General features: G+C 47.3%; 1 protein-coding gene across 11 annotated transcripts in view; it reads left to right on the plus strand.

Moving 5' to 3' along the window:
* Positions 1-26,260, plus strand: part of RUFY3 (RUN and FYVE domain containing 3) — a 79,609-nt gene that overhangs the window by 48,770 nt on the left and 4,579 nt on the right. Inside the window, exons 1-14 of one of the 11 annotated variants that reach the window (XM_027889175.1) lie at positions 873-1,088; positions 13,935-13,988; positions 17,473-17,646; positions 18,370-18,487; positions 18,922-19,023; positions 19,391-19,514; positions 19,718-19,779; positions 19,868-19,933; positions 20,037-20,106; positions 21,125-21,217; positions 21,647-21,727; positions 22,118-22,285; positions 22,857-22,954; positions 25,854-25,973. In XM_027889175.1, coding sequence (XP_027744976.1) covers positions 884-1,088; positions 13,935-13,988; positions 17,473-17,646; positions 18,370-18,487; positions 18,922-19,023; positions 19,391-19,514; positions 19,718-19,779; positions 19,868-19,933; positions 20,037-20,106; positions 21,125-21,217; positions 21,647-21,727; positions 22,118-22,285; positions 22,857-22,954; positions 25,854-25,973 — 1,535 coding nt within the window. In that variant the 5' untranslated portion in view covers positions 873-883. Of the gene's footprint in view, positions 1-872; positions 1,089-6,088; positions 6,784-13,121; positions 13,144-13,934; positions 13,989-17,472; positions 17,647-18,369; positions 18,488-18,921; positions 19,024-19,390; positions 19,515-19,717; positions 19,780-19,867; positions 19,934-20,036; positions 20,107-21,124; positions 21,218-21,646; positions 21,728-22,117; positions 22,286-22,856; positions 22,955-23,492; positions 25,655-25,833; positions 26,081-26,260 lie in introns of those variants that run through there. The other 10 variants (XM_027889184.1, XM_027889185.1, XM_027889176.1 and 7 more) reach the window with 10 other exon arrangements.

Here is a 26,260-nt window from a genome sequence, read left to right on the forward strand (position 1 = left end):
AGAGAAAAATGGCAGAGGGGGGACAATGCTTTCTGTATCCCAGCCTGGAATTTCTATTTATACAGGGTGAGGAAAATATATTGACTATCTCAAATGGAAATACATCTGCTGCTGCCTTAAATTTTGTCAATGCTTTTCTAGTTGTGTTCCATAATATCCCATCAGACACAGTCTGGACATTGTTTTACTCTCGTTAGCAAGTAGAAATTCAAACCTTCAGCTGTGAGATTCGTAAAATAGATTAAAGCATCTGTTGAATTAGTTGCAGCATGCTGCATGACTTGGGGCAGCGCTGGAAAATCAGCCTCCAGAAATCAGTTGCCTTTACAGCTTTGCTTTTGCAGTTTTAATGTGAGATTTAAAAGCAAGCAGCCGTGTTTTGGCTTAACCCAAGTGCACCGAAGGTGTTCTTAAAAACTGGCAGATTTCTGTGCTACCTGCCTGCTGACAACACTACCCTCAACATTACCTGCCCTGCATTTATCCCTGTCTTCTGAAAGACAATGTATTTGACAGTTTTAATGTTAAGGAATACATCTGGACTCAGTATTGTCGCCTTTTGTCCCAGGATCTGAGAACGCCGCTGTCCATGCCGGGGGGAGGCAGCACACGGTGCAATGGCTTCGCTTCTTGGGTAAGAGCCCCTCGGGGTCTGGCTGTCGGTGTGTGTGTCAGCCCGCGCTCCCCCCGCGCCGGGCAGAGCCGCTCCCGGAGCGCATCCCCGGCCCCGGGGGCGGAGGAGGGGGCGGCCGATGCGCCGCTTCCCGGCCGGGGCGGGGCGGGGCGGCAGCGGGCGGCGATGGCGGAGGCGGAGCGGGCAGCGCTGCCTCCGCCGTCGGCCGAAAGTTGCCGGGACGGGGCCGAAACGGAGCTGCCCCCGGGCATGGAGCGGCGGGCCGAGCCCGGGGAGGCGGCGGCGGAGGAGGAGGAGGAGGCGCGCCCTTCCTCGCCACCGTTCTTCCTGCTGTACCCCGGCCATGGAGGCGGCGCCGCGGCCGCGCCGCCCGCGCTCTGGAGACCCCCCGCGCCCCGCGGCGGGGCCGCGCTACCCGTGCTGGTGCTGAGCTACCCGGGGCCGGACGGAGCCCGTGAGTACGGCGGGGCTTCCCCGCGCCGGGAGGCTCCTGCGGGGCGCGGCCGGCGGTGGGCGGCGGGCCGGGGTCCCTGAGCGCCGCTCCCGGCGATGCTCCTGCACGGAGCGCTCCGGGCTGGGGGGGAAGGCACGGCTCCCGCGGCGATGGGGATAGCCCCAGAGCTGCCCCTGCCCCAAAGCTGCCCCTGCCCCGCAGGGATCCGCAGGGTTTGGGGGGCCTGGCTGGTCCCCGGCGGCAGGGAAGGGCAACGGGCGTGGACTGGCTGGAAAGAAGGGACAGTGAGAGCTCGGAGGAGGCGGTTCGTGTGTGTGTTTGTGAGCCGTGCTGGGCCAGCAGGTCAGCAAAACCAGCCCTCCTGAGAGTCCTTCTTGTGCCCTTTGGGGAGAACAGGTGCCACCCTCTGAAATCCAACAGGCTGTCCTGGACTCGGGATGGAGTTAGGAGCTGGGGAACCCCCGCTCAGGCTCCCTCCTGGTGCTGGCAGGGAGAACAAATCCGAGGCAAAGGCACAGCACGCTGGAGACGTTAGCAGGCTGAAGTGCATCGGTGTGTTGGGTGGCAAATAGTTTTCTCCTTTGTCAGATTCTTTGTGATATTCTTGTGGTATATTTGGGTAAGCTGGAGTACGTGAAGTTGGGTGTGCTTTAAAATAAAACAAAAACTACACTCAGGAGTGCATGTAGAAGAGATCTTCCATCTTCCCTTTTCCATCCTTTCTGAAAATAGCCAGCGGCTTCATCCTCTGGGATGGGGCCAGAATATGAGTGACTGAGCTTTTGGCCTTTGCTTTGTCACCTCCTGTCCCAGGTAAGCATTCGGTCACGCAGGAGCTGATTTTTTTGAGTAGGTGTTTGTTTCTCCTTTGGAAGCTGATGTACTGAAAGGCATTACTCAGCAGAGCTGTAACCACTGAGGTAAGAAGTCCATGCGTGTAATGCCAAGAGGAGGTGGAATGCCCTGACTTTGCTCTGAGCTCTGTGAAGGACTGTCTCTGAGTGCCAACTTTTGTCCACAGTCCAAAGTCCCTCCCTGGTAAATTGTTGTTGGAACTGACAGCTCCCTGTCAAAACCTTCTCTTTTCCTTGCAATTTTTTCCTAATCGGGAGATCTTTATCCTCAGTATCCTTGTGCAAGCAAGCTTGAGCTATTTCTGATGGAAAAGAAAACTTGAAGAAAAATAATCTGGTCAAACTTGGTTGTAAGAAGGCTCCTGTGCAGGTGTGGGGAAACCAGAGCATCACCGTGAGCCTGTTTGTTCTCCAGGAGTGGAGAGGCTCAGTGGCTGAGCAGTGTTTTATCCCATGTCAGCCTTACTCTGTGGTGCCTGTTGGTGCAAGCTTTGTCAAAAACCTTTATGAAATGCATATTGAAGTTCCTTTGTTCTTTTCAGCCATGGAGGTAACAACTGCCTGTGCAATGTCATGTGTCACAGTCTGTTCAGGGACTGGCTGATGCGGGTCCCTTCCAACTCGGAATGCTCTGTGATTGCAATGTCTGAGGGGAACAGGGATCATCAGCTACTTGGTATATTGGGCTCTGTTTCTCCTGGGGCCAACTCTGTCTTTAAATCTTGTTTTCGTCATCTCTTGTTTTTTCTTGTTTTGATTTTTCCCAGTTCTCCCATCTCTAAAGCAGCTTTCATTTGTCCCTCACAGGGGAGCAGCAGGAGCAGTGTGTTCTGCTGTAGAGTCTGATGTGTTACAGTGAGTGCAGTGGCCACTACACTGAAAAGCCAATATTTCACAGTATTTGGGAGGTTTATTTCGCGTCATTTTTTCCCCCCTGTTACAACACAGTCATTAAACTGTTCTCTCTGATTCTCACCTAATTCCAATCTTCAGGTGAAGGCCACAGCTGCTTAGGGAAGGAGACTGCAAAAGCTTTTCATGCCAGCAGCACCTGCTCTTTTGTTACAGATGGTTCCAGACAGACAGAAGGAGCAAGAAGATTTACTTAAATGTGCTGAGCTGCAGTAAAGCCTTAAAATACTTCTTAAATACAGTAAAAGAAAATTGATTAGGCTGTCTAAAAAAACCCCCGGACTTAAAGTCAAACCCATTCCTTGCTCCCACTGAAAGCCTACACAATACCATGGTACTTCAAGTAGACTTTTCCTTTCCATTTTTCAGTAGTAGCCTCAGTTGCGGGAGTTACTTGAATCCTTAGTAGTATCTCTGTATTTCACAGTAGGTAAACAGAACCCATTCTGTCACTTAGTAATTAATTAAGATATTGTCACTGTTTTTTTGGTTGTAAACTTTGTTTTGCCCACTTCTGTTTGAGGTTGCAGTGTTCAAAGTAGCTGGTATTTGAAGTAATGTGCATATCCATGTGGCAGAGGAGTCAGAAACAGGCTTTGCTGTGTAGATGCTGTATTGCTAATTTTATCTTATTAGATAACATTCCGTGTCAGAGATGGCTTTGTCCTTTTTGCTCTACGATCTCTATGCAGTGAGGGAGGGAAAGCTTCCTCCTAATGATGGAAACTCAGCTTGCTTGCAGGCTCTGGTAGTAAAAGTACACCTAGAGATGCTCCCTGGAGTCCAAAAGGTGGCTTGGGAATTTGCTTGGGTTTCTTTGGTTAGATTATTCTAATTTATTCAGCTTGTGAATACTTGCCAGTACAGTTCAGCTCTCAAATCCTGGTGGCTGACAAAGTGCTTTGCTTTCAGGTGGTTAGTCTTAAAATTCCAATGCAGTCAGTTTGTAATTCTTTAATCTTGTAAACATTTTGGCAAAGACCTGCTTTGTTTTGCAATCTGGCCAAAGCCTCTAAGGGATTGTGCCAAAGTGTAGCTCACAGGAGGGTTTGTAGGACCAGTCAAGGCTGTCTGACTGGTTTGGGATGGAGAAAGTGATTCATCCTGAAAAACCTCCCTCTTCTGCATTTATCCCTGCACTGGATATTTCTGTCCATTGGCCATCCTTGAACCCCGATGGAGCCTTATGAGGCACCCTTGAGTTGCCTGGTAGTTCTATGAAAGGCTTTATGAAAACACAAATATTTAACACCTTTATTCTGTTTCTTAAAGGTTTTGTTGCTCTGTAATTTTGAGGCACAGGATAGGGATAGGGAAAGGTTTGTCTTGCGGGTTTCAGGTGCTGAGGAAAAGGTCACAAGTCAGTAAGTCAAACAGTTCCTATTTGTATTTTTTCTGTTTGTTTGTTTTTTTAATCAAAGTTGAATAACATTTTCCAAGTACTTTAAATATCCCTATGGAGTATTTGCAGCAGGATCATTGCCTAAAGGAGCCTGAAAATAGAACTGAGCTGGAAGGGACAGACCGGCTTCTGTTATTTCTTCATGTTAAAAGCAAACCAGTGAAAGTTGAACAGTTACTGATATTTTTCTTAGCACACCTGCCCTGTGATCGTGGTGTGGGGGTCATTTACCAGCGGAGTTCAGCTGAAGACTGGGATTGTGAAATGGGAGCTGCACGGTTACACCCAATGCTGTTTGTGTTTCTAATGGCTTCAAAGCAAAGAAACTGTCTGATAATGAGCCCTGTTGGATAATAGCTTGAGCAATAGCTTCTGTGCTTTGTGGGTTCTGAAGGGTTCATTTTGCCTCCGTGCAGTTTGTGTAGACCCTTTGCAAAGGTTAGTCAGGGCAAGCAGCTGTTCTGTAGCTGGTGGTGCATGGCCACTTGGTCTGGGTTTAAAGTTGGGAGCGGTGCAATGTGAGTGGGCTCTCACTGATGAAAGGGTGTGTAAACAAACGGGTTAAGACACTGTCAGCACAGTTTACAAACTGTGCTCTTGGGGAGAAGGAACAATAGTAACTCGGTGGTGAAATAGCTCCCCTTGGCATCGCTGTAAAAACAGGCTGTGTGGTGCCTGCGTGGGTTTGGCCCAACGGGGGAAAGAGTCAAAATGTGCTGCACCAGGCAGGAAGCGTTCACGGAAAGGAACTGCTTCCTCTTGTCTGTCAGAAATAGCAGCTCTTAACCCCTTTTTCCAGTTTAATGAGGGTTTTATGTAGTGGGTGCTTTTTCCAAAAGCTGTATGCGTTGCTGTGCTGAATTGTGAGTGACCTGTTCTGGCATTTCACATCCCTAGGAAACAGATGCACATCTGTATATCAGTTGTGTTCTGACCAGTATACAGTTCTGGTGACAGCCTCCTCCTAGGCTGACTGTCCATCCATTTCAGATGGATGCTGTGGATCTGCTCTCTACTGGGAGCCGCCCAGGAATGAAGTCAGATAAGTGAATGTATTGGTGCCCGATAGGGTAGTTGAAGTGGGTGGTGAAGCACTAGTGACCTCAGTGTAGGAATGAGGAGCCTGTCTGGTGACCTGGGAGCTCTTGTCCTTTGGAATCAGGGCTATGTGCATTGGGGAGACAGAGGAGGTTCAGCCAGCCTGGAAGGGACCAGGGAATGCAGTGCTGTCATATTATTCTTGAGAGGTTGAAAGCATGTTTCTCTGTCTTCTGAGAGGTAATATTGCTTCATCAGCCTTACCTGAGCAGCACCAATTCTCAGGTGAGGTTTTTAAAGTGTAAGACTGGGTCACAGCTGTGTTTGTGGTGCTCTCCCTCATTGTTCTTCCCTTTGCACGTGCCCTGCTGAAAGAGCTTCCTCCTCAGTCACTGAACTGCGTAAAGCCAGATGATTTTCCTCATTGTTTCCCCGAGATGATAAATGCATCCTAACACTTTTTTGCACGTGGGAAATCTCAGCCCCAAGGTGCCCTTGGAGCAGGTGGCACAGCGAATAAAGCCCAAACTGCCACTCGCACACCTTCCGTGAAAACAAAGGTACCGATTGAATTCCTGTAGTAGCATCCCGGGATGTGTAAGGAATATAAATGTGGCTTTGTACCGCTGGCGCTGCCCCTCTCTAGTCCGGGGGGCGTTCTGCTCGCTCCGGGCTGGACGAGCACAGCCCGCAGAGGGGGTGCCGTGCGATGAGCGCCCCATCGCCGTCCCTGCATCCGCGGCGTCTCGGCAGCATCCTGGGAATTGCAGGCGATCACATGAGCCTGGATTCCCAGCTCCGTTCATTAGTCAGCCATTTTGGTCACCACCCTGCTCACTGCGCACAGCCAATCCCGGCGGCACTGCCGGGCTTCGCAGGGAGAGGAGCACCAGCGCTTGGATTTCGGCAAACCTGGAGATCTGCCTCTCCGTTCGTCCTTTGTTTTTGCTGGGGTCATCGCCGGAGGAACCCGTTCTTTTTGCTTCGGCTGCTTTTTTCCCCCTTCTTTTCGTATTTCGGACCTGTTTTTCCCTTCTGCCTTTGATGCGGGAGCCAGGTTTTCTGTGGATGCTGAGGATCAATAGCCTCTAGCATAGCTGGAGACGGCAGTCGGTGGAAAGGAGGGAGGCAGAGCAGAGCGGGAAGGAGCAGCGTTTTTACCTTGCTTGATCCATGAAAAGGCCAGAGCAGCCTCTGTGATCCTGAGCAATCTGTCCTTTAATCGCAAGGTATTTCTGATTTCCTTCTTCAGAAAGCTTTTGTTTTTAGTTCTTATTTTGCCCCCGTTGTTGTTGTACCAGCTGAGTCATCATGTCTGCTCTGACGCCTCAAAGCGACATGCCAACCCCCACCACAGACAAGATCACTCAGGCTGCCATGGAGACCATCTATCTTTGCAAATTCCGAGTGTCGATGGATGGAGAATGGCTCTGCTTGCGGGAGCTGGATGACATCTCGCTGACACCCGACCCAGAGCCTACCCACGAAGGTACGGTCCGGTTCCTGCCCGGGATCTCTGCGGCCGTCGCATTGTTCCAGCCGCGGCACGAGTCGGGAGGGGGTGTCTCCGGGAAGAGATGCTCTTGTCCTGCCTGCAGAGCCTGGACATCCTTTGCCATGTTAGAAAGCCAAATTGCTGCTTCGGGTGGTCCTTAGAATTTGTTGTGTCTTTTGAAACCCAACCCTTTGAGAGATTTGTGCTTAATCCTTATCTTTTTAGACGTACGAGGTTTGTGTATCGCAGGAAGGAGGAAAACCGCACTGTGTGCTCGGTGAGAACGTGTGCTGGTGATTTTGCTCTCAGAACGGGGCCGATAGCTCTCTGTTAGTGAGCTGCCAGCTCGTACAAAGGGAGCACACTGGCAGCACCCCAGCGGCGGTTGGGGAGAGTTTTCGGAAAGCCCCAAGCGATTACACAGCGGTGCCCCTTGTCAGGTGACAATGCCATCACAAGTCCCCCAGCTGGCCCCCGGTGAGCGTGCTGCTGTTTGGAAGGGCTGGGAAGGCTGGAGTGGGGAGATGTAGCACATCTTGCTTTCTGCTGCTGATCTGGGTTGGTGGTAAAAACAGTTTAATGCCAGGACGAGGGTTGCAAGCTCTGAGAGAACTAAAACCACGAGAGGACATCCTCGCAGTGCTCTGTCAATCAAGTGGGCAAGAAGGAGAGGTGGTGAATTTCTGCAGGAATTTTGCCTAGTAGCCACCAGCATTGTTCCCAGTGCCCTTGCTGGATGCACCTTTTGGTCTTAGAGCGAGGAGGCTCCAGCTTTTCATGTCTGACCCTTTTCTAGTAGCTCCTGAAAAGCCACTCTACCAAACAGCCTTGCTTGACCCGTTTGCTGCTGGCTTGTCAAGTCAGCAAAGTCTTATATTGTCTTGCTGGATGAGACAACTGTGGTAGGGATTTAAGCTTTAAACTAAATTCCCAAGGGACAATTTAATTTCCATTTGACAGCTGCTTTCAGTGGCAACAGCCCTTGGGTTTGGATTTGGCTTGCCAAGTACTTAGTCACACAGTGGGATCCCAGACAGAGGTTTCAGAAGCAGAGACTTAAGGCTCCCTCTGAAGCGTATCCCAGGGGCTCAGGGAGGTGATACAGGGAGAGCTGGAATTCAGCTGTCTTCCAGTTCCCGTGTACCTGAGTGTGACATTCGGACCTTGCTTGGTTTTACTCAGGTATTTTAAAGCTGTAATTAGTCACTCTTGGAGTACCAAATAGGGCTACAAAACAATATTTACTCATTTCATTGCCATATTATTGAATTCATGTGTCAAAAAAGAGGGCAAAGAAGGAGCTGTAGCATAAAGACCTCTATGGAGATGTTTGTGTTTATGCATAAACTATGGTTGTTTGTTGAGAGGCACAAAGACTGGTTGTTTGGGGGGAGTGTTTTTGGACCCAAGTCATATTTTGAACAGAGATAGAAGGTCAGGAAAAGTGTTGACAATAGAAGAGCTGACACAGCTGTATCCTGGCAGTTGGATCTGGTGCTACTGCATCAGCACTGCTGCTGTGTCCTCAGGGTGAGCACAGGTCCAGGGCACAGGATCATGGGCTTGTGTCTCTTGTCATGTCCCCGTAGGACTGGTAGGGAAGGGCAGGCATTATGAAGAAGACAAAAAAAGCTGTAGAATTCTGCCCAAAGCATAACAAAGGGTGGCAGGTTTTTTCCTTACAAATAAAGACATGTAAAATATATTCTGCGGTCGGTAGGAGATCCAACAGCTTGTTCAAATAAGGATTTGAAGCCTCCCATTCCTCCCCATCAGCTCTTGTCCCTGGCCTTTCTTCACTGTGTGATCTGCTGTGCCCCCCGCCCTCACCACCATCCTGCCTTCAGAGCAATTCCCTTCCTGCCACCCAGCTGGAGCTGGAGAGTAACCCTGAGCAGAACTTGTGATCCATTTAAAAGCAGCCTGTAGCAGAAGGGTAAATCGTCATGTGGTTACTGAGTCGCTTGCAACTGTATATGTTCCATATAATCTGTAAAGGGTGCTCAGTTCACCAGTAAAAGCAATTCATGTGTTCTTTCAACTGTTTGGAACAATTCTGGGTGAGCACAAAAATAAGCTGATTTTGGTGTTTGCTGCAGATCTGCTTGGCTTAGGACAAGAATTTATTAAAAAAAAAAAAAGGTGATTCTTAATAAGATAATCAGAACTCTCCTGTGCTCTGCAGGCACCGCAAAATGGGATGTAACACTGGTGGCTGTAAACCTTGTTCTTTTGCAACTTATGTCATGACCTTTAAAGCATTTTTAGGGATGGAGGTGAAAAACAACCTGGATCATATTTCTATTGGGTGTTGAAGAGTGTGTGTGTGTAGGGATGGGATTGAACACTGCTCTCAACTTCAGGAGAAGTTACACAAAATGGCCTTGCATGGTTTAACTGCATGTTAAATTTCTACTTGGAATAGTCATGAGGAGCTTTGCATTAGAGCTGTGGAAATTTTTATCCTCATAGGATCACCTTGTAACTGAGACTGGTAGGAATACATGTGCTAACTGGATGATCTGAATTTACTTGGAACTGTCAAGGATTACAGTATCCCTTTTTTATTAATCCTCTATTTGCACCACAATGCAGAATTGGAAGGATGTGATTATAACATGCAAAGATGAAATCATCTCTTCTGTAAGGTAGAGATAAGGTCTGATTGTTTTTCTTTTTTGACCACTAATCTAAAGGTTTCAGTTTAAGACACGGTTGTGTAAAATGCCCCAAGGAGTTGCTTCAGGAAAAGCAAATGCTCTTCTCAGTACCTCGTGCCCATTAATCTCTTGCACTGGTTATTGAATCATCATTCAGATTCCACTTTTTCCTCTCCATTTTCTTTCCAAGTGTTTTTCCATGTTTCTTTGCACAGTTCAGAAGGATTTAGGGGAGCAGCATGACTTTATTAATTATATTTTTGTTTTGCAAACTGGCAACTGTTGCTTTGGTTTAGGGTTTGTCTAGTAGTGTAGAATAGGAACAGTAAAGTGTTGGGAGAGGCAAAATTGCTCCATGGATTAGCCATTATAAAACAAATCTGAACTGTACTGAGAGTGGCAGAGACCTTACAGGTGTGGCAAACTGTTTGACATCACTGTTGTTGGAAAAGAACCTCCTAAAACACATTTGGTGCCAGAACCCCCTCAACAATTCTGAAGGAGCTGCAGGCCAGATTTAATAGAACAATTGTGAAGTCAGTAAATGCAAGTTAAATGAATTACGGTGTGTTCATGGTCGTAAATCTCTGGAATAGCACTTAGGTCATGTAACCCAGACATCAATTCAGAAATTACATTTGAGAGTTGTTTTCATTGCTCTTTTAAGCTGGTTCAGTCTAAATGAAGTCAGACCTGGGAAACCTGGGACAGGTTTGTATCCCTAAGGGACAGTCAAAAGCATGGCAGACAAAATAGAGTGAGAAATTTCCCATAGCAGCTCTGAAAAGAGGCTGGTTGGGGAGAAACATTCCATATAACTCAACACAGTTGCAACACAGAGAAATTGGGTAATTGTTTGATGGAAATGATGTGGAGACAGGAATAAAGTTTAGGGTGGGATTGCACAATTAATGCCTGTGATGTATGTTTGGTACTTACTTGTCCCCTACACGTCATGGAGAGTGGACTTGGAATTTCCAAGTCCTTTGTACTTCTTGATTTCTTCCTTTACATTTTCTCCTGGATTGTTGCAGATCAGCTGCTATTTTCTTCTGTATGCAAGGTTCTCCATATACATGCATATTTAGAGATGGGATTTTTATGCAGTGGGTTTAAAAAAAAAAAAAATTAGGCTACTGTACCCTGAATAGATTGTTCCTGGCATTCCATGCTGTGGGCTGCCTGCTGACTTCCCTGATTTTTGGATTGCAGGGTGTTTGAACATGATGCTGACACCCTGTGCTGATCCATTTCCTTTGTCAACACTTGATCCACCTCCTTTGCAAACCTGATCTGAAAGAATTAATTTAATTTAAATGCCTCCAATAATATTAACAGCATCTACTTAATTTTCTTCCTTGATCTCTTTGCTATTATATATATTCTTAAGGCAACAAATATCAGATAATGCAATTTAAATACAAGTGTGGTTAGAGATTTGTTTCATAATACAGCAATACCTGTCCCTACAACTCAGGGAATGTGCTGGAGCAGACGTAGGTTAAGCCTTTCCCAGCAGAGCTGACATGGCACCCTTGCTCAGTAATTTCTATATCAAGCTCAGGTTTCACTTCCCAAAACCAATGCTTTGGGGTTTTTTTAGGTTATTTCACCGACTCGTCAACTTCTCCTTAGGAATGTGTTAAAAACTTCTGTACTTAAAAAACTCCTGGCCTATTCTTCCTGAAGGTAGAAGTGCTTCCCTGTGAGGGTGGGGAGGCCCTGGCACAGGTTGCCCAGAGAAGCTGTGGCTGCTCCATCCCTGGAAGTGTCCAAGGCCAGCTTGGACAGGGCTTGGAGCAAACTGGGCTAGTGGGAGGTGTCCCTGCCCATGGCAGGGGGTAGAATGAGATGGGCTTTAAAGTCCCTTCCAGCCTAAACCATTCTGATTCCATGATTCTATTTCATCTGTCATTAGAAGGTCTTCATTGTCATATCAACACACTGTGTTTGAGGCTGATAATATTCATTGGTTCAGAAAGGCTTTAACTCTGAACTCTGCTTTATACTAATATCTTCAACCTTTTTGGAAAAGCAGAAATTCAGCACTCTGTTTAATGTCAGTGTTGAAATAATGTTGATGCTGGTCCATTCTCCCAGGGTTTATTTGTGAAAGCTTTTATTGGCATGGGAAGGTGCATCCCTGCTCCTTGAGCCAAACCAATGGAGACGCTGCCCCTTTGTCAGTGAAGGCAAGGACTGCAAAACTCTTTGTCCAAATAACAGATGGGATTTTCCTGATTAATATATTGGTGGTAAAAAGTACTCCAGTTCCTTTGTAAGGAACTGGCTCGAGCATTCATTCCAATGGGATGTTCAGTTCCATAACACTAAGCTCCCTGGGAATCTGGTTGGAACGAGTTAATCGTTTTATGAAGACTTAAAAGTCTTGGTCATCCTGTTTTCTAAACTTGGTACAGACTTGGATATTTTCCATCATAATCCAAACTATTGAATTTGTCCCAGGTACCACAAGGGCTATGAAACAAGCAAGTTTCAGGCCTTTGTGATTTTTTATTTGTTTGTTTGTGTGAAGGATTTTTCCCCCAGTGTTGGTGGAATTTCCAGACAAGTGGGAAAAACTGTACAGTGTAAGAGAAGAAATTAACTGTATGCAAAGTGCAGCTGGGTGCATGAAAAACTGAATGAAAATGCAAGTGCTAATTAAATGTGTTTTTACCTCTAAATTGATGCAAATCCTGTAGTGCTAGGTTAAATTCATGCAGTTTTGATAGAAGGAAGATAGGATTATTGTTTGTAGGGATAGAAGAGAAGAAAATGTTTGTGTCTCCCCCAGACACCTGTCTGGGAGCCTTTTTAAAGATTGCTTGCTAAGGGTTAAAATAAAACATAAATGAGCGGGGTCATGTGAAAGATGGAGTGGAGCCTGGCAATTCTCTCTGTTCCTCTACCCAGCTACTGGTAAATCTGGTTTTGGTTACATGTTCTTCATTGTTTATTCTTTAGATTAAGAAAAAAAATCCCAAGGTCTTGATATTAGAGAAGACCTTTCAGTGATGGTGTCTGGCTTCACTCACTGTGTGCAGGTAGGGATTCTGGGATGACCAACATCTGGATCCAAGTCATGGAGTCCCATTTGTGTAGTGGGGTCCTGGAGAGCACTGGAGGCAGGTCAGTCCACCACTGAGAGGCTCAGTGGACCCTCAGGAACCTTGGAACACCTGTCATGAAAGACCAGAAGCCATAAATGTAGCACGTGGGGGGGCAGGAAGAGCATCATCAGGGATTGGTTCTTGAAACAAGAGGGGATTGCTCTCGTGGAACTGCATGTTGCTCTTGCAGCAGTGCTTAGCCATAGGGGAATGTGTTCAAGTCCCTGGTTTGTGAGGAAAAGGGATGGTTCAGATTCAGCCCGGTGAATACAGCAGTCTCCAAGGATGGGAGGACTCTTGGGCAGTGGAGTTGGAGCATAGGCAGCTTTTGGGGCCCAGTTCTTTGCTAGCTGTCCTGGGATTTGGCCGCTGCTGTTTGTTTAGCTGCAGTGCCGGTGGATGGGCTGTTTGCTGCTCCTGTGACAGGAGGCTGGCAGTGGCTGTGTGGGAGGGAGGAGGGCCCAGCACCGGGTGTACTTTGCCCAGGACTTCGGCACAGTTGGCTTGGGAAGGGGGATAGAGCCTTTCCTGTGCTTTGGACCTTCCTCGGATCACGGATTAGTGCTGGGGAGAGCAGGCATGTAAGTGGGGAGTGGAAAATGCTCAGGGGTCAGACCCCCCCCTGGGGCTTTGCCCGGTTTGGCTTTCTGGGCTGGAAATCAGGGACTCAGTGGGTGTGCTGAAACCAGTTTTCCTTGTCCTGCCTGATCCTCTTCCAAGATACCTCCCTCCTCCTGCCTAGGAGAGAGGTGCTTCCCTGATGGAAAACTTGGGGAATCATCATCACAGTGACAACAGGAAGCCTGTGAACCACATCAGGCTCAGTTGGGTCCCCTCTGAGGGATTTGTCACTTGGGGTGATGGTCATAGCAGAGTTAAAGCTCTGTTTGACCTTCTTTAGAACACCTCAGTGTGTACCTTGCCTGAACATGCCTGTTCCTGCTTCCCACATGTGCCTGTTTGTCTGTTGGGGCTGGGTATGAGGAAATTGAAGCAAAAGCTGGCATTGCTGAAATATCTCAAGTTCAGTGCTTTTATCTTACAAATAAAATAATGCTTTTGTTGCTTTTTATTTTAGGATGTGCTTTACAAAAACGTTGCTTGTGTTAATGCAGAAACAAAGCTTCTGCAGCTTTACTGAAGCCTAGCCTGATCTGAGTCTCTGGGAGGAAAATGCTTTGCTCTGTTGCTTTGTGCAGACTAATAAACCCTTTTGACTTGCAGATCTCTTGCCGCTCTAAATTAAGCCTTGTATGATGCAAATCTCCCTTTCAGTTACCCTTTGCTTGTACCTTGATTTTGAATCTTTCCTTTAGATCACGGCTTGCATGACATTTTTCTTTCTTTTCCTTTCCTTTTGCTGTTTGCAAAGACTCTTGGGAGGATTTGACAGATGTGGTGGAGCAATTGCGCGATGATTCCGAAGGTGCGTTCCACACATCTCACCCCTCTTGTCTGTGCCCATCATTGCCTTCTGCCCTGTCACTTTGAGCCTGGGTGCAAAATGCACTTTTCCTTTCCAGTGCCACTAGCTGTGCCTTTCTGGCCTTTTCTCTCTGTTACTTAAATCAGTGTTTCAAAGTTGGTTGTTTTACTATTTGAACTTGAAGGGGAAGTAGAAAAAGTGAATCAACAAGGGCTAGTTGCCTTCTGCTAAATATATTCAGAGGCAGTATTTTCCTGAGCCTGATAAAAACACAGCATAAAAGGTTGCAGAAATATATAGAGGCTGAATTAAAAAAAAAAAAATCAGAAATAACCCTGAGGATTCAGATTCTCTCAAGTATTTATATTTACCTACTCAAGGCTTGACAAAAGTGACTCTAGAACTTGTAATGCAAAATGTTCATTAAAACTTGTGCATTACTAAAAAGGAATTTTATTTACGGTGTTTCTTGTTTGGTTCTTAAAAATGGTTGGAATGTGAAATAGTTGAATGCCCAATTTAGGGAGCGGTCAGGCAAATTGGTAACTAGATGAGATACGACTGCTGCTGCTTGGGGTTCAAGTGTTTGCAGCACGAAAGGCTGGTGTTCTGATGCACTGAGTGCACTGATCCCTTGCTGTCACCCTCCGTGGATGGTGCCTTTAACTGCTGTGCTGGTTCTGTGCCCGGGCTCTGCCTGGCGGCCTCACAGGCACAGCAGCTTCTCCTCAGCCACCCGGAGTGTTCTCCTCTCTCCTGGTACAACAGCCCATTCTGCTTCCCGGCCAAGGGCACCTCCAAGGCAGGCTTTAAGGGAAAGATTTGAGAGTTCCTGTTTTTCCATAAAATATTATGCTGGTTTTTGTGTTTACTTTGTCAGGTGGGATATGTTTCCCTGTCATACAAAAGCAGCCTTGCCAAATATCAGGCTGCTTTCAGTTGGTGCTTTTGCTGTAAGATGGATTCAGTACCTGGAGAACCTTGCTGAAATGCAAATGAATTGGCATTGTTTTCAGCAGGCCTATTCGCTTCTCCAGTGTTTCATCACTCCCTGCCTTTGATCAAAGTTACAGCTTTATTTTAGTTTATTCTTCATTGTTTTAGAGTAAATCACTGAGGAATGATAAAATCTATTGTCACCAGCAGAAGTACTGAGACCGCAGTCACAGCTTAACCCTTTGAGGTCCTATATTGCACTGACTTTTGCCTTGACTTTCAGGTTCTTGGGTACAGATTGGACCTTTTAAACAAATTACAGGATTTTTTGGTGCTTTTGAAGACATCTTCAGGAAGCAGCTGGGTAGAAAACCTGTCTGTTCTGTAAGAGCTGCAATATTTAAGTAGCAAAGTGTCTTGAGAGTTTGATTCCTTCATTTGAAACCCAAACCATGTGGAAAGGCAAAGGTCAAGGGCTGAGGTTTTGCTTTTTGAGGTTTATGACATGTGATGTGTAGGAAAACCCAGGCAGAGGGTTTTCATACTCTAAGTTAATTGGCTTGCAAGATGAGAATCTTGGATAAGCTGCGTATGCAGAGCACGATCACTCACAGCAGACTAATGAGGCAGAAACCGCTGATTAGTGTGATATGACGGAAATATTTTTCATTGCAAATTAGTTAATAATGGCAGCCAAAGGGGTGTTTTCCATGTGGCTGTTGTGCACAGCTCCTTTAATTCTGCATTAGAGATTGATTTGCTACCCAGGCAGAGTCACGGTGGATGCCTGACTTGCTGCCCATCTGATCAAAGACCTTGGCCAGTGAGGAACCCTGATTAGAGAGGGTGAGAAGGAGGAGGCCTCTGTGTCTGATTTTGCACTACTATACCTAACTGTTTCCCTGATTCTGGATTCCCAGTGATGGTGTCTGTCAGCTAGACTGCAGGTCATAAAAGGGCTGCAAATCCAGAACAGGTCATCTGCTCAGTGTGCCAGATCCATCAGCGTCAAATAGTAGCTCACTCACTGAGTTAAGTCTTTGCTCAGTCCAGTGCTGCTGTGAGCACTGCATTCCTACACGAGTACTTGGAAACTAAACAATGGAAATAAGTTGTGAATGCCCAGTCTCAGCCTTTTTGTGAGGTGTGAGCCAGGACAGTCAGTGCTTGGACAGGGCACAAATAGCAAACCAAAACCCTCAGAGGGTTTGATGGCTTTGCTCCTTGGCAGGAAGAGGTTGGGAGGAGACAGAGGAATAACTGGCTGTGTTTGCCACTTCTCTGAACAAGGGGGCATTTGTCCCCAGCAGCAGATGTGGCCTGGAGCACAGCTGGGCTCGTGGCTGTCCGTTGATGGCAGTTCCAGCTGGCTTGGTGCTGTCTGTGCACTCCCTGCTCCAGCGCACACCTGCTCTCCTTCAGCTACTCCGGGCGGTTCTTCCTGGGGTGGTTTCAGGGAAGTTGAGGGAAGGAGACGTGTGGTGCTGCTTCACCCTGGAGAACCCAGGGGATGAGGGGCCTTGTCCTGACCTGTTTTTGCAAAGACTGAACAAATGAGCTGTGGGATTGGGGTTGGATGGCGCAGCTGCCCCCACCCTGCACTCTCCCTGTGCTGTGGAGTTTTCACAGCCCACAGTGATGTGCACTTGGGTGTGGCTCTGTAAGGTGCGTTCCTGGCTTTCTTTTTGGCTGGTGGGTGCTGATGAGGTGCTTCATGCTTACATCTGTACCCTTAGGTTTCTGCTGCCAGGCGTAGTTTATTCCCTTGAGAAGGTAGAGGTTGGTTCTAGGGTCTGTGGCTCTTTCTAGCAGCCCTGGATAAATGGGCCTTACAGGGATGAAACTATCTGTGCCAGGGAGCTGGGGCTCAAAAATTGGGTGTGTGTAGTAAGTGCAAAGGTCTAGATGTTTATAATGTGGTAGAGGAAGAATATAGTTTTGGGAGACCTGTGAGTTTTGGGATTTAGAAGGAGCTGTCAGAGGAGCCATGAAGATCTGCTCCTTACTATCAACAGTAAAAACCAGTGGTGTTGATTAAAAACAGAGATAAGTGGGAATTATAGACACAGATAAGTGTTACAGCCACATTGTGGGAGAAATGCAAGGTGGGATAGAGAAACATTGCTAGATTAAGTGTGAGCAGGTCCATAGTGATCTTTAGATGGAAGGACAAACCACAAGTGGAGGATTCTTAGCTGGGGATGTGAGTTGGAACAAGTGACAGCCATAACATGTCAGTGTTAAGCACAGGGTTAACACTAGGCTCCAAACCTCTCCTAATGAAATGGGTAGCTTCTGTAGTTACTTGAAGTACTGAGACACCCTCAGTGTGATACATTGTCTATTCCTATGTCATTGTAGCTTTGGCCATACAATACTAGTTGCTGCTGCTTTTTCTCCGCAAAAGGCCTGCAGAGTGCCTTGTGTGAAAGTGTCATGGCCCCAAAAATGTCCTCAAAGCTGAGGAACAAAAGGACAAAGATGGGCTGTTTTGTGTAATAAAAATAGCTTTTGTTGCTCAATAGAATTTTTCTTCCTTCTTTAACAGACCCCAATTACCTCATGGCTAATGAACGCATGAACCTGATGAACATGGCCAAACTGAGCATCAAGGGGTTGATCGAGTCGGCGCTGAATCTGGGCAGGACGCTGGACTCGGACTATGCCCCTCTGCAGCAGTTCTTCGTGGTGATGGAGCACTGCCTGAAGCATGGCCTCAAAGGTAACCAGCCTGGGACAAGTCCCTGGGGCTGTTGGTCATGGCTGTGGGGAGAAACTGCAGTTTTGGTTTAAAAACCTGCAGGAGATTGAGGAGAGGCTGAGCAGGGTCACTGCTGTGATCCCAGTGGACCTGGCAGGCCACAGGAAGGGAAAAGAACCTGAGGGAGGGGGAAAGTTTTGGTGCTGCAGGTGCTTGCCATGTGTGAAACAGCAGTTCAGACGCCTTGGGTGTAACGCAGTGATCAGGCATGAAAGAAGCTCTCAGCAAACTCATGATTCCTTTTTCTGCACTTCCTCATGCTTTAGGGACATGTTCCCTTGCTGGAAGAGGAACTGCAACCCAGAGGTCTTTTCTCAATAGCTCTGTCAAAGCTGAGGGTTTGGGCTGTGTGCAGCTCATGACTTGAAGCTGCTTTTAAAGCAGAGCATGTGTTAAACTGTACAAGAGTCACAGCTCAGATTGCCGAGTACCAGACTGTTCTTAGGTGCTGCCCTTGCCTAGTAGTAACTGGAGATGAAAAGCAGAGCGGGGTGGACCCAGATACCTTCAGGGCCCTTCCCACCCAAACCCCTCTGGAATTCCATGATACTAAATGCCTGCCCAGCAGCAGTGGCCCCAGAGGAAGACTTCTGCAGCTTTTGGCTACTGTTTGTTCACTTGTTTGAGAATGTGTTGTGTCAGCGTGGGCCTAACAGCCTCATTTTTTCTCTCTTTGTTTTCTAGCCAAAAAGACTTTTCTTGGGCAAAATAAGTCCTTTTGGGGACCTCTAGAACTAGTAGAAAAACTTGTTCCTGAGGCTGCAGAGATTACAGCAAGTGTTAAGGATCTCCCAGGGCTGAAGTAAGTACAGTCTTTTATTACATGAGTATATACTATGGTTTTTATTGTGAGAAGGGAAGGCAAACACGACCTTCAGGAATACATCTGCCACCTGCTGTGATAGAAATGGATCGTTGCTTACCTATTCTTAACCAAGGATCTGCAGGAGGAGAGGACAGGATATATTCTTGCTGTATTAAGTGCATGGGAACTTATGGACAAGAGTGCCTTTATTGCTAGCACTGAAGGATTGATGTGTCAGGCATGGGAACAGCCTTTACTGTTCATGAAATCAAACTGCAGAGGAAGGGAATTAACAGGAAGGTCATGACAGGTCAGGTAATTTTGAGGCTGATGTCTGTCTTGGAGATGCTTGAGGTAGGCTGGGGCTATTAGAGCTGATGGTGACTGTGCCTTGGAGGGTGTCTGGACCTGTTTGTTTCTGGCCTTTGCAGGACACCTGTGGGCAGAGGAAGAGCTTGGCTTCGCCTGGCTCTGATGCAGAAGAAACTTTCAGAGTACATGAAGGCCTTGATAAACAGAAAAGACCTTCTCAGGTCAGTGCTGGGCTTGCTCTCAGGTTGGGTTCACTTCTGCTCTCTTGTAAGATCTTGATCATCTTCGCCACCCAAATGGTCAGTATATGTGTGCTTTTTCTGAGAAGGGGTAATATCTGTGAAATGCAGAGCTTCTACTTAGCTTCTGAATTAAAGCAAGAACACTGTCTCTTCTGTCTCAAATATCCCTTAGAATTAACAAAAATCTTGATTCTAAAGAGGTGATGGGGTGAAATATTTGCAAAGAGGGGATACAGCATTGTCTCATGCTAAAAGCCTGACGCTGGGTAGATTTCTGACCTTGTCCCTTCATTCCTACCTGACTTGGAAAAGCCAACTCACTTGTCTCTCTTGCCGTGCCCTGCAGTGAATTTTACGAGCCCAACGCGCTGATGATGGAAGAGGAAGGTGCCATCATCGCTGGCCTCCTCGTGGGCTTGAATGTTATCGATGCCAACTTCTGCATGAAGGGAGAAGACCTGGACTCCCAGGTATGAGGGATTCACTTAATGGCTTTGTTCTGCTCCTTTAAATTGGAAAGCTCATTAATTTTGCATAGCTTACTGGTATAACGGATCCTCGCTCTAGTGCAGGAGGTACTTAGGTGGTAACTCTAAGCTGTCCCAACTGGAGACAGTGGTTTTGTCTCAGAAACCAAGTGTTTAATGTAAAGTGCAAATTGCTTTTTCTCTAGGTTGGAGTTATTGATTTCTCCATGTATTTGAAAGATGGGAACAGCACAAAAGGCAGTGAAGGGTAGGTGCACACACACAGTTGTCTTGCTGCCCCTCTCTTGGGAACTTGTATACAAGTATTCCAGGTTATCCTGTTTCTTTTTTTCCAGAGATGGTCAGATAACTGCTATTTTGGACCAGAAGAACTATGTAGAAGAACTCAATAGACATTTAAGGTAAGACATGATCTGTTGGCTCTTTATTATCTTGTAGAAGAAAAGAGAAAATGGGGATTTTTAAAAAAGAAGGAATTACTTTAGGGCTCTTTCTCTTCAACAGTGCTACAGTAAACAACCTACAAGCCAAGGTGGATGCCTTGGAAAAATCCAACACTAAGCTGACTGAGGAGGTAAGTGTCATGGAAAATGATCTGATGCTTCGGCCTTTGGGAGTCAGGGAGTAGTAAGAAGGGAGGGGGGAGTTCATTCTCATTTCTGGTGTACTGAACGATGGGAGTTTAATGATGGAACTGGAATAACTCACCTGCCAAGCAATGTCATTGGCTGTTGCTACCGAGCATGAGGTGGAAAAACAACCATACGTTTATGTAAATTTGCAAGAAATAAGTCATTATAGATAAAATATTAAGTCTGAGCATGACAAACAGCTGGTACATGACACGTAGGTACAACCTGTGATTCAAAATAGGTGTTGCAGCTTATTAGTAATGGCATAGATGTAATAACATCTTCTGGGGTCAGTTCCCTGACAAAGCAGGTGAGAGGAGGTCTCACCTGGGTAGACTAAGTGTCTTTTAGTTTATTACCTGCACTCTGACATTGCTTTACCTTTGCTGGTGATTTGTTTAAACGAACTTAAACCACTCATTTCACGACACCAGGACACAAGTGGCAGTGGTGACTGCAGTATTTTTTGAGGTTGGATTATTTAGTTGCTCAGTGAAGTCTGCCAGTGTGTGCAGAGTGAGGGTTCTGGTGACACAGGGACACGCTGTGCCAGCCAGGGTGTAATTAATGAACTGTGTCACACGTCACAGCGATGTGTGTGTGTGGCCTGAGCTGTACCAAGGGCTCACACTTGGACTGGGGTGATTTCTGTTTGGGTTTGTCACAGAATAGCATGGCTGATCCCTTGGAATGTCCCTGAGCCTTATGTAAGTTGTGAGTTACAAAGTCAGAAGGAGTTTTTTGAAGTTACTTTTGCCTTTGACTGTACACTTACAGTAATCTGTTACTCTGTGGTGATGTCTTCCCTGGGAGTTGCTGTGAGCCAAGTGTCCTGTCCCTCAGGGTGGTGTGTGCTGCTCCTCCTGATTCCAGCCAAATCATCCTTCTCTGAGCCCTAGAGAGGAAAAAAACAGTCAAGTACATCTTTGATAGGTCACTGTTGTTGTGTTCTGTTCCCAGCTTGCAGTTGCCAACAACAGGATCATTACACTGCAGGAAGAGATGGAACGGGTTAAGGAAGAAAGTTCCTACATCCTGGAGTCCAGTCGGAAGGTTGGTGTGTGTGTGAGATTGCTGAGCCTTGGGGCAGGCCCAGCCCGAATTCAACCAAAGAGTCATTGTTGGGAACACACTTTATTTCCTGGTGTATCTCACACAAAACCCACAGTAGATTAGGGTGGCTGCAGGTGGGTCCTGTGCAGAGGGAACAGATGGGCCTTGTCCCCAAGGAGCCCTGCCTGGCTGTAGGCATGGAGCAGTGAGCGTGCGTGGAGCCGGGAGCTTCCTCCAGGAGCTCGTGGCTCACTGGGCGAGGTGTCAGGGACAGCAGGGAGGGGGTGGCAGGACAGCTGGGATGTAGTTGTGCTGGTTTGGCCTGAATTGGTGCACAATGGGTTTTCCAAGTGGTGGGGAGAAACAAAACTGAGGAAAAGCGAGGGTTAACAGTACATAATGCCAAGTGAACTGTGTCTGTTACCTCAGGTCACCAAGGACAGAACTGCTGACGGGCAGGCACTGACTGAGGCTCGGAAACAGCTGAAGGAGGAGACTCAGCTGCGGCTGGTGAGGACTGGGGGGGCTCGAGGGTCACCCCAAATGGCTGCAGAGGGACCCTGCCACTCTGTGCTGTTCAATACAGTGTGGGGAGAAATATGCCAGAGCAGAAGGTTTTCAGGAAATAACATCTGCCAGCTTTTCCCTAGTCTATCCCACCACAAAGATGGGCCCACGTAGAATTCCCTGACTCCCTGCTAGTCATGCTGCTCACTTAGTTTTCATATTGGACTCTGTGTGGATTTCTTGTCCTGAATAGTGTCAGAGGTGTGACTGTGACACTGTGGCAGTGCAGCACACTCCTGGGTATGGAGGGTGGGCAGGAGCCCCAGTGAAGGGTGCTTCTCCCTGGGTGCTGAGGGGAGCTCCTGGAAATGGTTACTGCTCCCCGTGTTCCAGGACGTGGAGAAGGAGCTGGAGGCGCAGATCGGGATGCGGCAGGAGATGGAGCTGGCCATGAAGATGCTGGAGAAGGATGTTTGTGAGAAGCAGGATGCGCTGGTGGCACTCAGACAGCAGCTGGACGATCTCAGGGCCCTAAAGCATGAACTGTCCTTCAAGCTGCAGGTAGGGAAGTAGTGAAATGCAGGGGATTCCAGATAAAAGTGAGAGCTCTTGTGCTTCTCCTCCTCCTGCCTGTTGAAAGGGTGCTGGGTGTGGAAAGGTCACAGGCTGTGCACACTTGTGTCCTGCTGCAAGAACACTGGAGTGTGGTGGAGGTTAAAGGAAAGGGACATTTCTTCTGGAGAAAAATTAATGATGATCCAGAAATGTGGGCATGAGACTGGGGAAAGCACCTTGTATTGGTTTTATGGTGTGAACAGTAAAGAGTTGCTTTGCTCTTCTTAGGCCAATGGCTTGATGCAAAACAGTTGAATGATATTGAGATATTAAATGATAATAGCAGACACTGCATTATGGATTACTCATATCCAGGAAGCTTCATGGATGATGGCATTGCCCTGTTTTGGGGTCCAGATGGAGCCTGCACCTGTATGGCAAGACATTTGCCCTCACGATACTGACCTGGCCATTTGCTTTTTGAGCACCTTTTCCTGCCTCTTTGCCCTCGCTCTGTTGTTTCATGTCCTAAATGATTTATTGGGGTTTATTTGGCATTTACTGCTCCTTTCCCCAGAGTTCAGACATGGGAGTGAAACAGAAGAGTGAATTAAACAGCCGCTTGGAAGAGAAAACAAATCAGATGGCTGCCACCATCAAACAGCTGGAACAAAGGTAAAGCAGGAGACTGGGACCATGATCAAAGGCTGTGAACTTTAGTGGGGGTGTCTCAGGGACCCAGAATGGGCCAGGGGAGAGTGCAAGTGCTCTGCTGGATGGAGGTGCCTGAGGAGAGCACTAAGAGCAGGAAAGCCAAGCCTGCAGCAGTAGCCAGGCTCGAAGGGGCTTGGGTGTTCCAGATCTCTGATTTTGGATAAAATCCCCCCAGTTGAACCATTCTCTTGATGATCCTGAGCAATGTGAGCTTGGCAGAAGTACTCCTGTGAAAGTGAAGGGAGGAGGTGAGGGGGCAGCCTGGCACAGCTCTCAACAGCATGGCTGGGACCTGGTGAATGAGCAGGGCACTGCACGGCATTAGTGCTCTCATTTGAGGGTTTATATTGGGAATGGCTCTGGATCAACAAGTGTTTGTAGAAAGTCTCTATTTGAAAGTGTGTTATGGTACCGACTCAGCTAATTGATTTGCTCTTTTTCTCTTGCTGTTATTATTTTTCTGTTTTCTCATCATCCTCATTCTGACTTATTTATACAGTGAAAAGGATTTGGTGAAACAGGCAAAAACCTTAAATAGTGCAGCAAACAAACTGATCCAGAAGCATCATTAGACATTTTTGTCTGGCCACCTCATAGCTCTGACATCAGAACTCATTCACGAGGGGAGAGCTTGAAAATTGCTAAAAGCAACTGTTAAAATGTTAATTGTCACCTAAAGTTGATTTGGAATTTGCTGAGTTTTTAATATCAGTGAGTTTTTCTGCCGAGATTTAGAGTCGGGTATAAAAATCCCAAACTTTGCCATTTAACCTATGTTCAAGTACCAAATGAGTTGGCCAATAAACACCCCAGGAAGGCACCGGGAGTGGGAGATCCGTGGCTCTGCCCACCTGCTGGTGCACACCCCGTACAGCAGCACGAGCCCTCGGCGTGTGCGCGGCTCAGCCGGGATCACGTTGGCCAGCTCGGGAGAGTCAACTCGTTTTCTGTGTTGCCCTTTTTTGTGAAGTAGATGAGAAAATGCATCCCTGGAAGTTGTTGACAGTAGTTGTGTGTGTGCCCCAAGCCGTTTCCTGTTCACTTCTGTTCTGTGGGTTCAGCCCCGAGTCCGAGACAAGCGGGCAGGACGCGATGGCCCGTCACGGCGAGGACCGGCCCTCCCCTAACCAGCTTGCCTGGATCCTGCCTTAGGGACGTGGTGGGAGGGTGGGGACTTTATCCTTCTTCCTTTAAACTTCATGTGTCCAGAATTAGTAGCTATAGGTGTCTTAGAGTAACACGATAGAGTGGTAAGTTCAGTGGAAACCTCCTTCTCTTCGCATTGCTTCTACCTCTGCCAGGAATCCCTCCAGACAGACCCCGCGGTCCTTCCCAAGCTAAGGAAGCTGAGGAGAGGTGTTTTGGGAGGTGTCTCCCCTTCTTAGAAGGGGAAGTTACATGTTCTATGAAAAATAATCTGACCTTTGTTTAAAGGAAACAAACCCACACCAATAAAGAGGAAAAGAACCCAATGTGCAGCGATGGGGAATGGAGATGGTAATTTGGTCCTTGCCCTTTCCTTGTCTGAGTAGTTGGTGGTTGAAAGGGAAGACTGGCCTTTTACACTTGTTTCATTTCCTTCTGAGTTTGCCTTGCTCAATACAAATGGAATTTGCTAAAGGAGGAACAGCTAAAGCCTGGAATCAGCTCTCAGTAAGAGAAATAATTGCCAATTTAACACCCCGGTGCAAAAGCTGAAGTAACTGTAGCTTGGACTATTATGAACTAATATACTCCAATCACAGAAATCCCTGTGCTGGTCTCTCATGAGCTTTAGGTTAGAAGCACTCCTAGAGACATTCTTTCATTTGGAAGATCAGATTTGGGGGGGGTTCCATGTTAAATAAGGGTTTTTTGCTCTGGTGAGACGCCTGTAGTAATTCTTTGGTGCCAGTTCTCTCTTTGTCCTGTGGGATGGCACTCCTGGGGGCAGTGGGTGGCAAACATGACTGAAACAAGTGGGGAGGGAACACCTTGGTCCTCGCTGGTGTGGTCAGAATTCCATGGGGTTCAGCCTGGTCCCCCGGGATGTGAGCGTGGGCCACCACGTGGCTTATTCTGTGGGCTCCCAGCACAGGCACTGGGCCAGCCCTGTTGGAAACCTCCCTGCCGTGCCCGAGCTGCATGCTTGAACCTATAAACTCACCCTTCAGTAACCTGCTGCTACAGACTCCTAACTGCCTGGAGAAAAAAATAATCCTGAGGAAAAGGTGGAAGCTTTGATCAAGGTATCCAAACAGCCTGTTAGGACAGGGAGCCTCCCCCCCTGCCCCTTCCCACAGTTCTGCTGTAGGAACAGGGGCTTGGGCTGGTGGGGTTGGTGTCAGTAACACTGAAACCAAACAGAATTAAGGATCTGGCTGTTTCTGATGTCGGGCCCGGAGTGGGAATGTGTTGCTGTACCGATGCCTGGCGCTTGAGCCGAGTGTCAATCCGTGGGAGACCAGGAACCTGCACTAATTCTCAATAGAGTAGCTATAACCTATGTTGCAAGTTCCAGTTACCTGTGCAAAGCTGAAATGTAACGTACATTAAAATCCAATTGGACTTTAAATTCTGTGTACTTGAGGTTTGCTTTGGATCTGGATAAAAGTGGTGTTTCTGTTTCTCATCTAATGGCTGTTAACTGTAGTGATAAAATAAAAACTATGGAAAATGAGAGTTTCTGCCTGGTTCACCTCCCATTTTGCTTTGCTTTGAACTTTCTTTCTCCTTTCCATTGTTTTTACCATTCCTTTTTTTTGTTTGTTTTGTTTTGGCTTTACCTTTTCACTGGGTTTTTTATTTGTTGGTTAAACTCAGTCTTCCTCCCCACCATGGCTTTTGTTTTTTATCACAAGTTCATGTGGCTCAAATCCAGATTGCGACAGGCAGAGAAGGAGCGGCAGCTGGCCCAGCAGGACAACCGGCTCTTCAAGCAGGAGTTTGGGGACAAAATCAACAGCCTCCAGCTGGAAGTGGAAGAGCTCTCCAGGCAGCGGTGAAGAGATCCTTTTCCAACCTCTTTCCTGGGCTGTTCTTGCTGTGTCTAGTGGAGAGCAGGAAGGGTGATGGCACAGGGAAGCAGGGGGATGGAGTGGGAGTGAGGCAAGTGACAGGCTAGATGCCAACAGGAGTAACCCCCAGGAGGAAAAGCCTTTGAAAAAGCCCATTATTTAGGCACTGGCATAGGCTGCCTGGAATAGTTGTGGATGCCCCATCCCTGGAAGTGTCCAAGGCCAGGTTTGGAACAGGGTCTAGTGGAATGTGACCCTGCCCGTGGCAGTG

This window comes from Empidonax traillii, unplaced genomic scaffold (genome assembly GCF_003031625.1).
Source record: "Empidonax traillii isolate 1590-97213 ecotype Southwest subspecies unplaced genomic scaffold, ASM303162v1 scaffold255:size705445, whole genome shotgun sequence".
Lineage (NCBI taxonomy): Eukaryota > Metazoa > Chordata > Aves > Passeriformes > Tyrannidae > Empidonax > Empidonax traillii.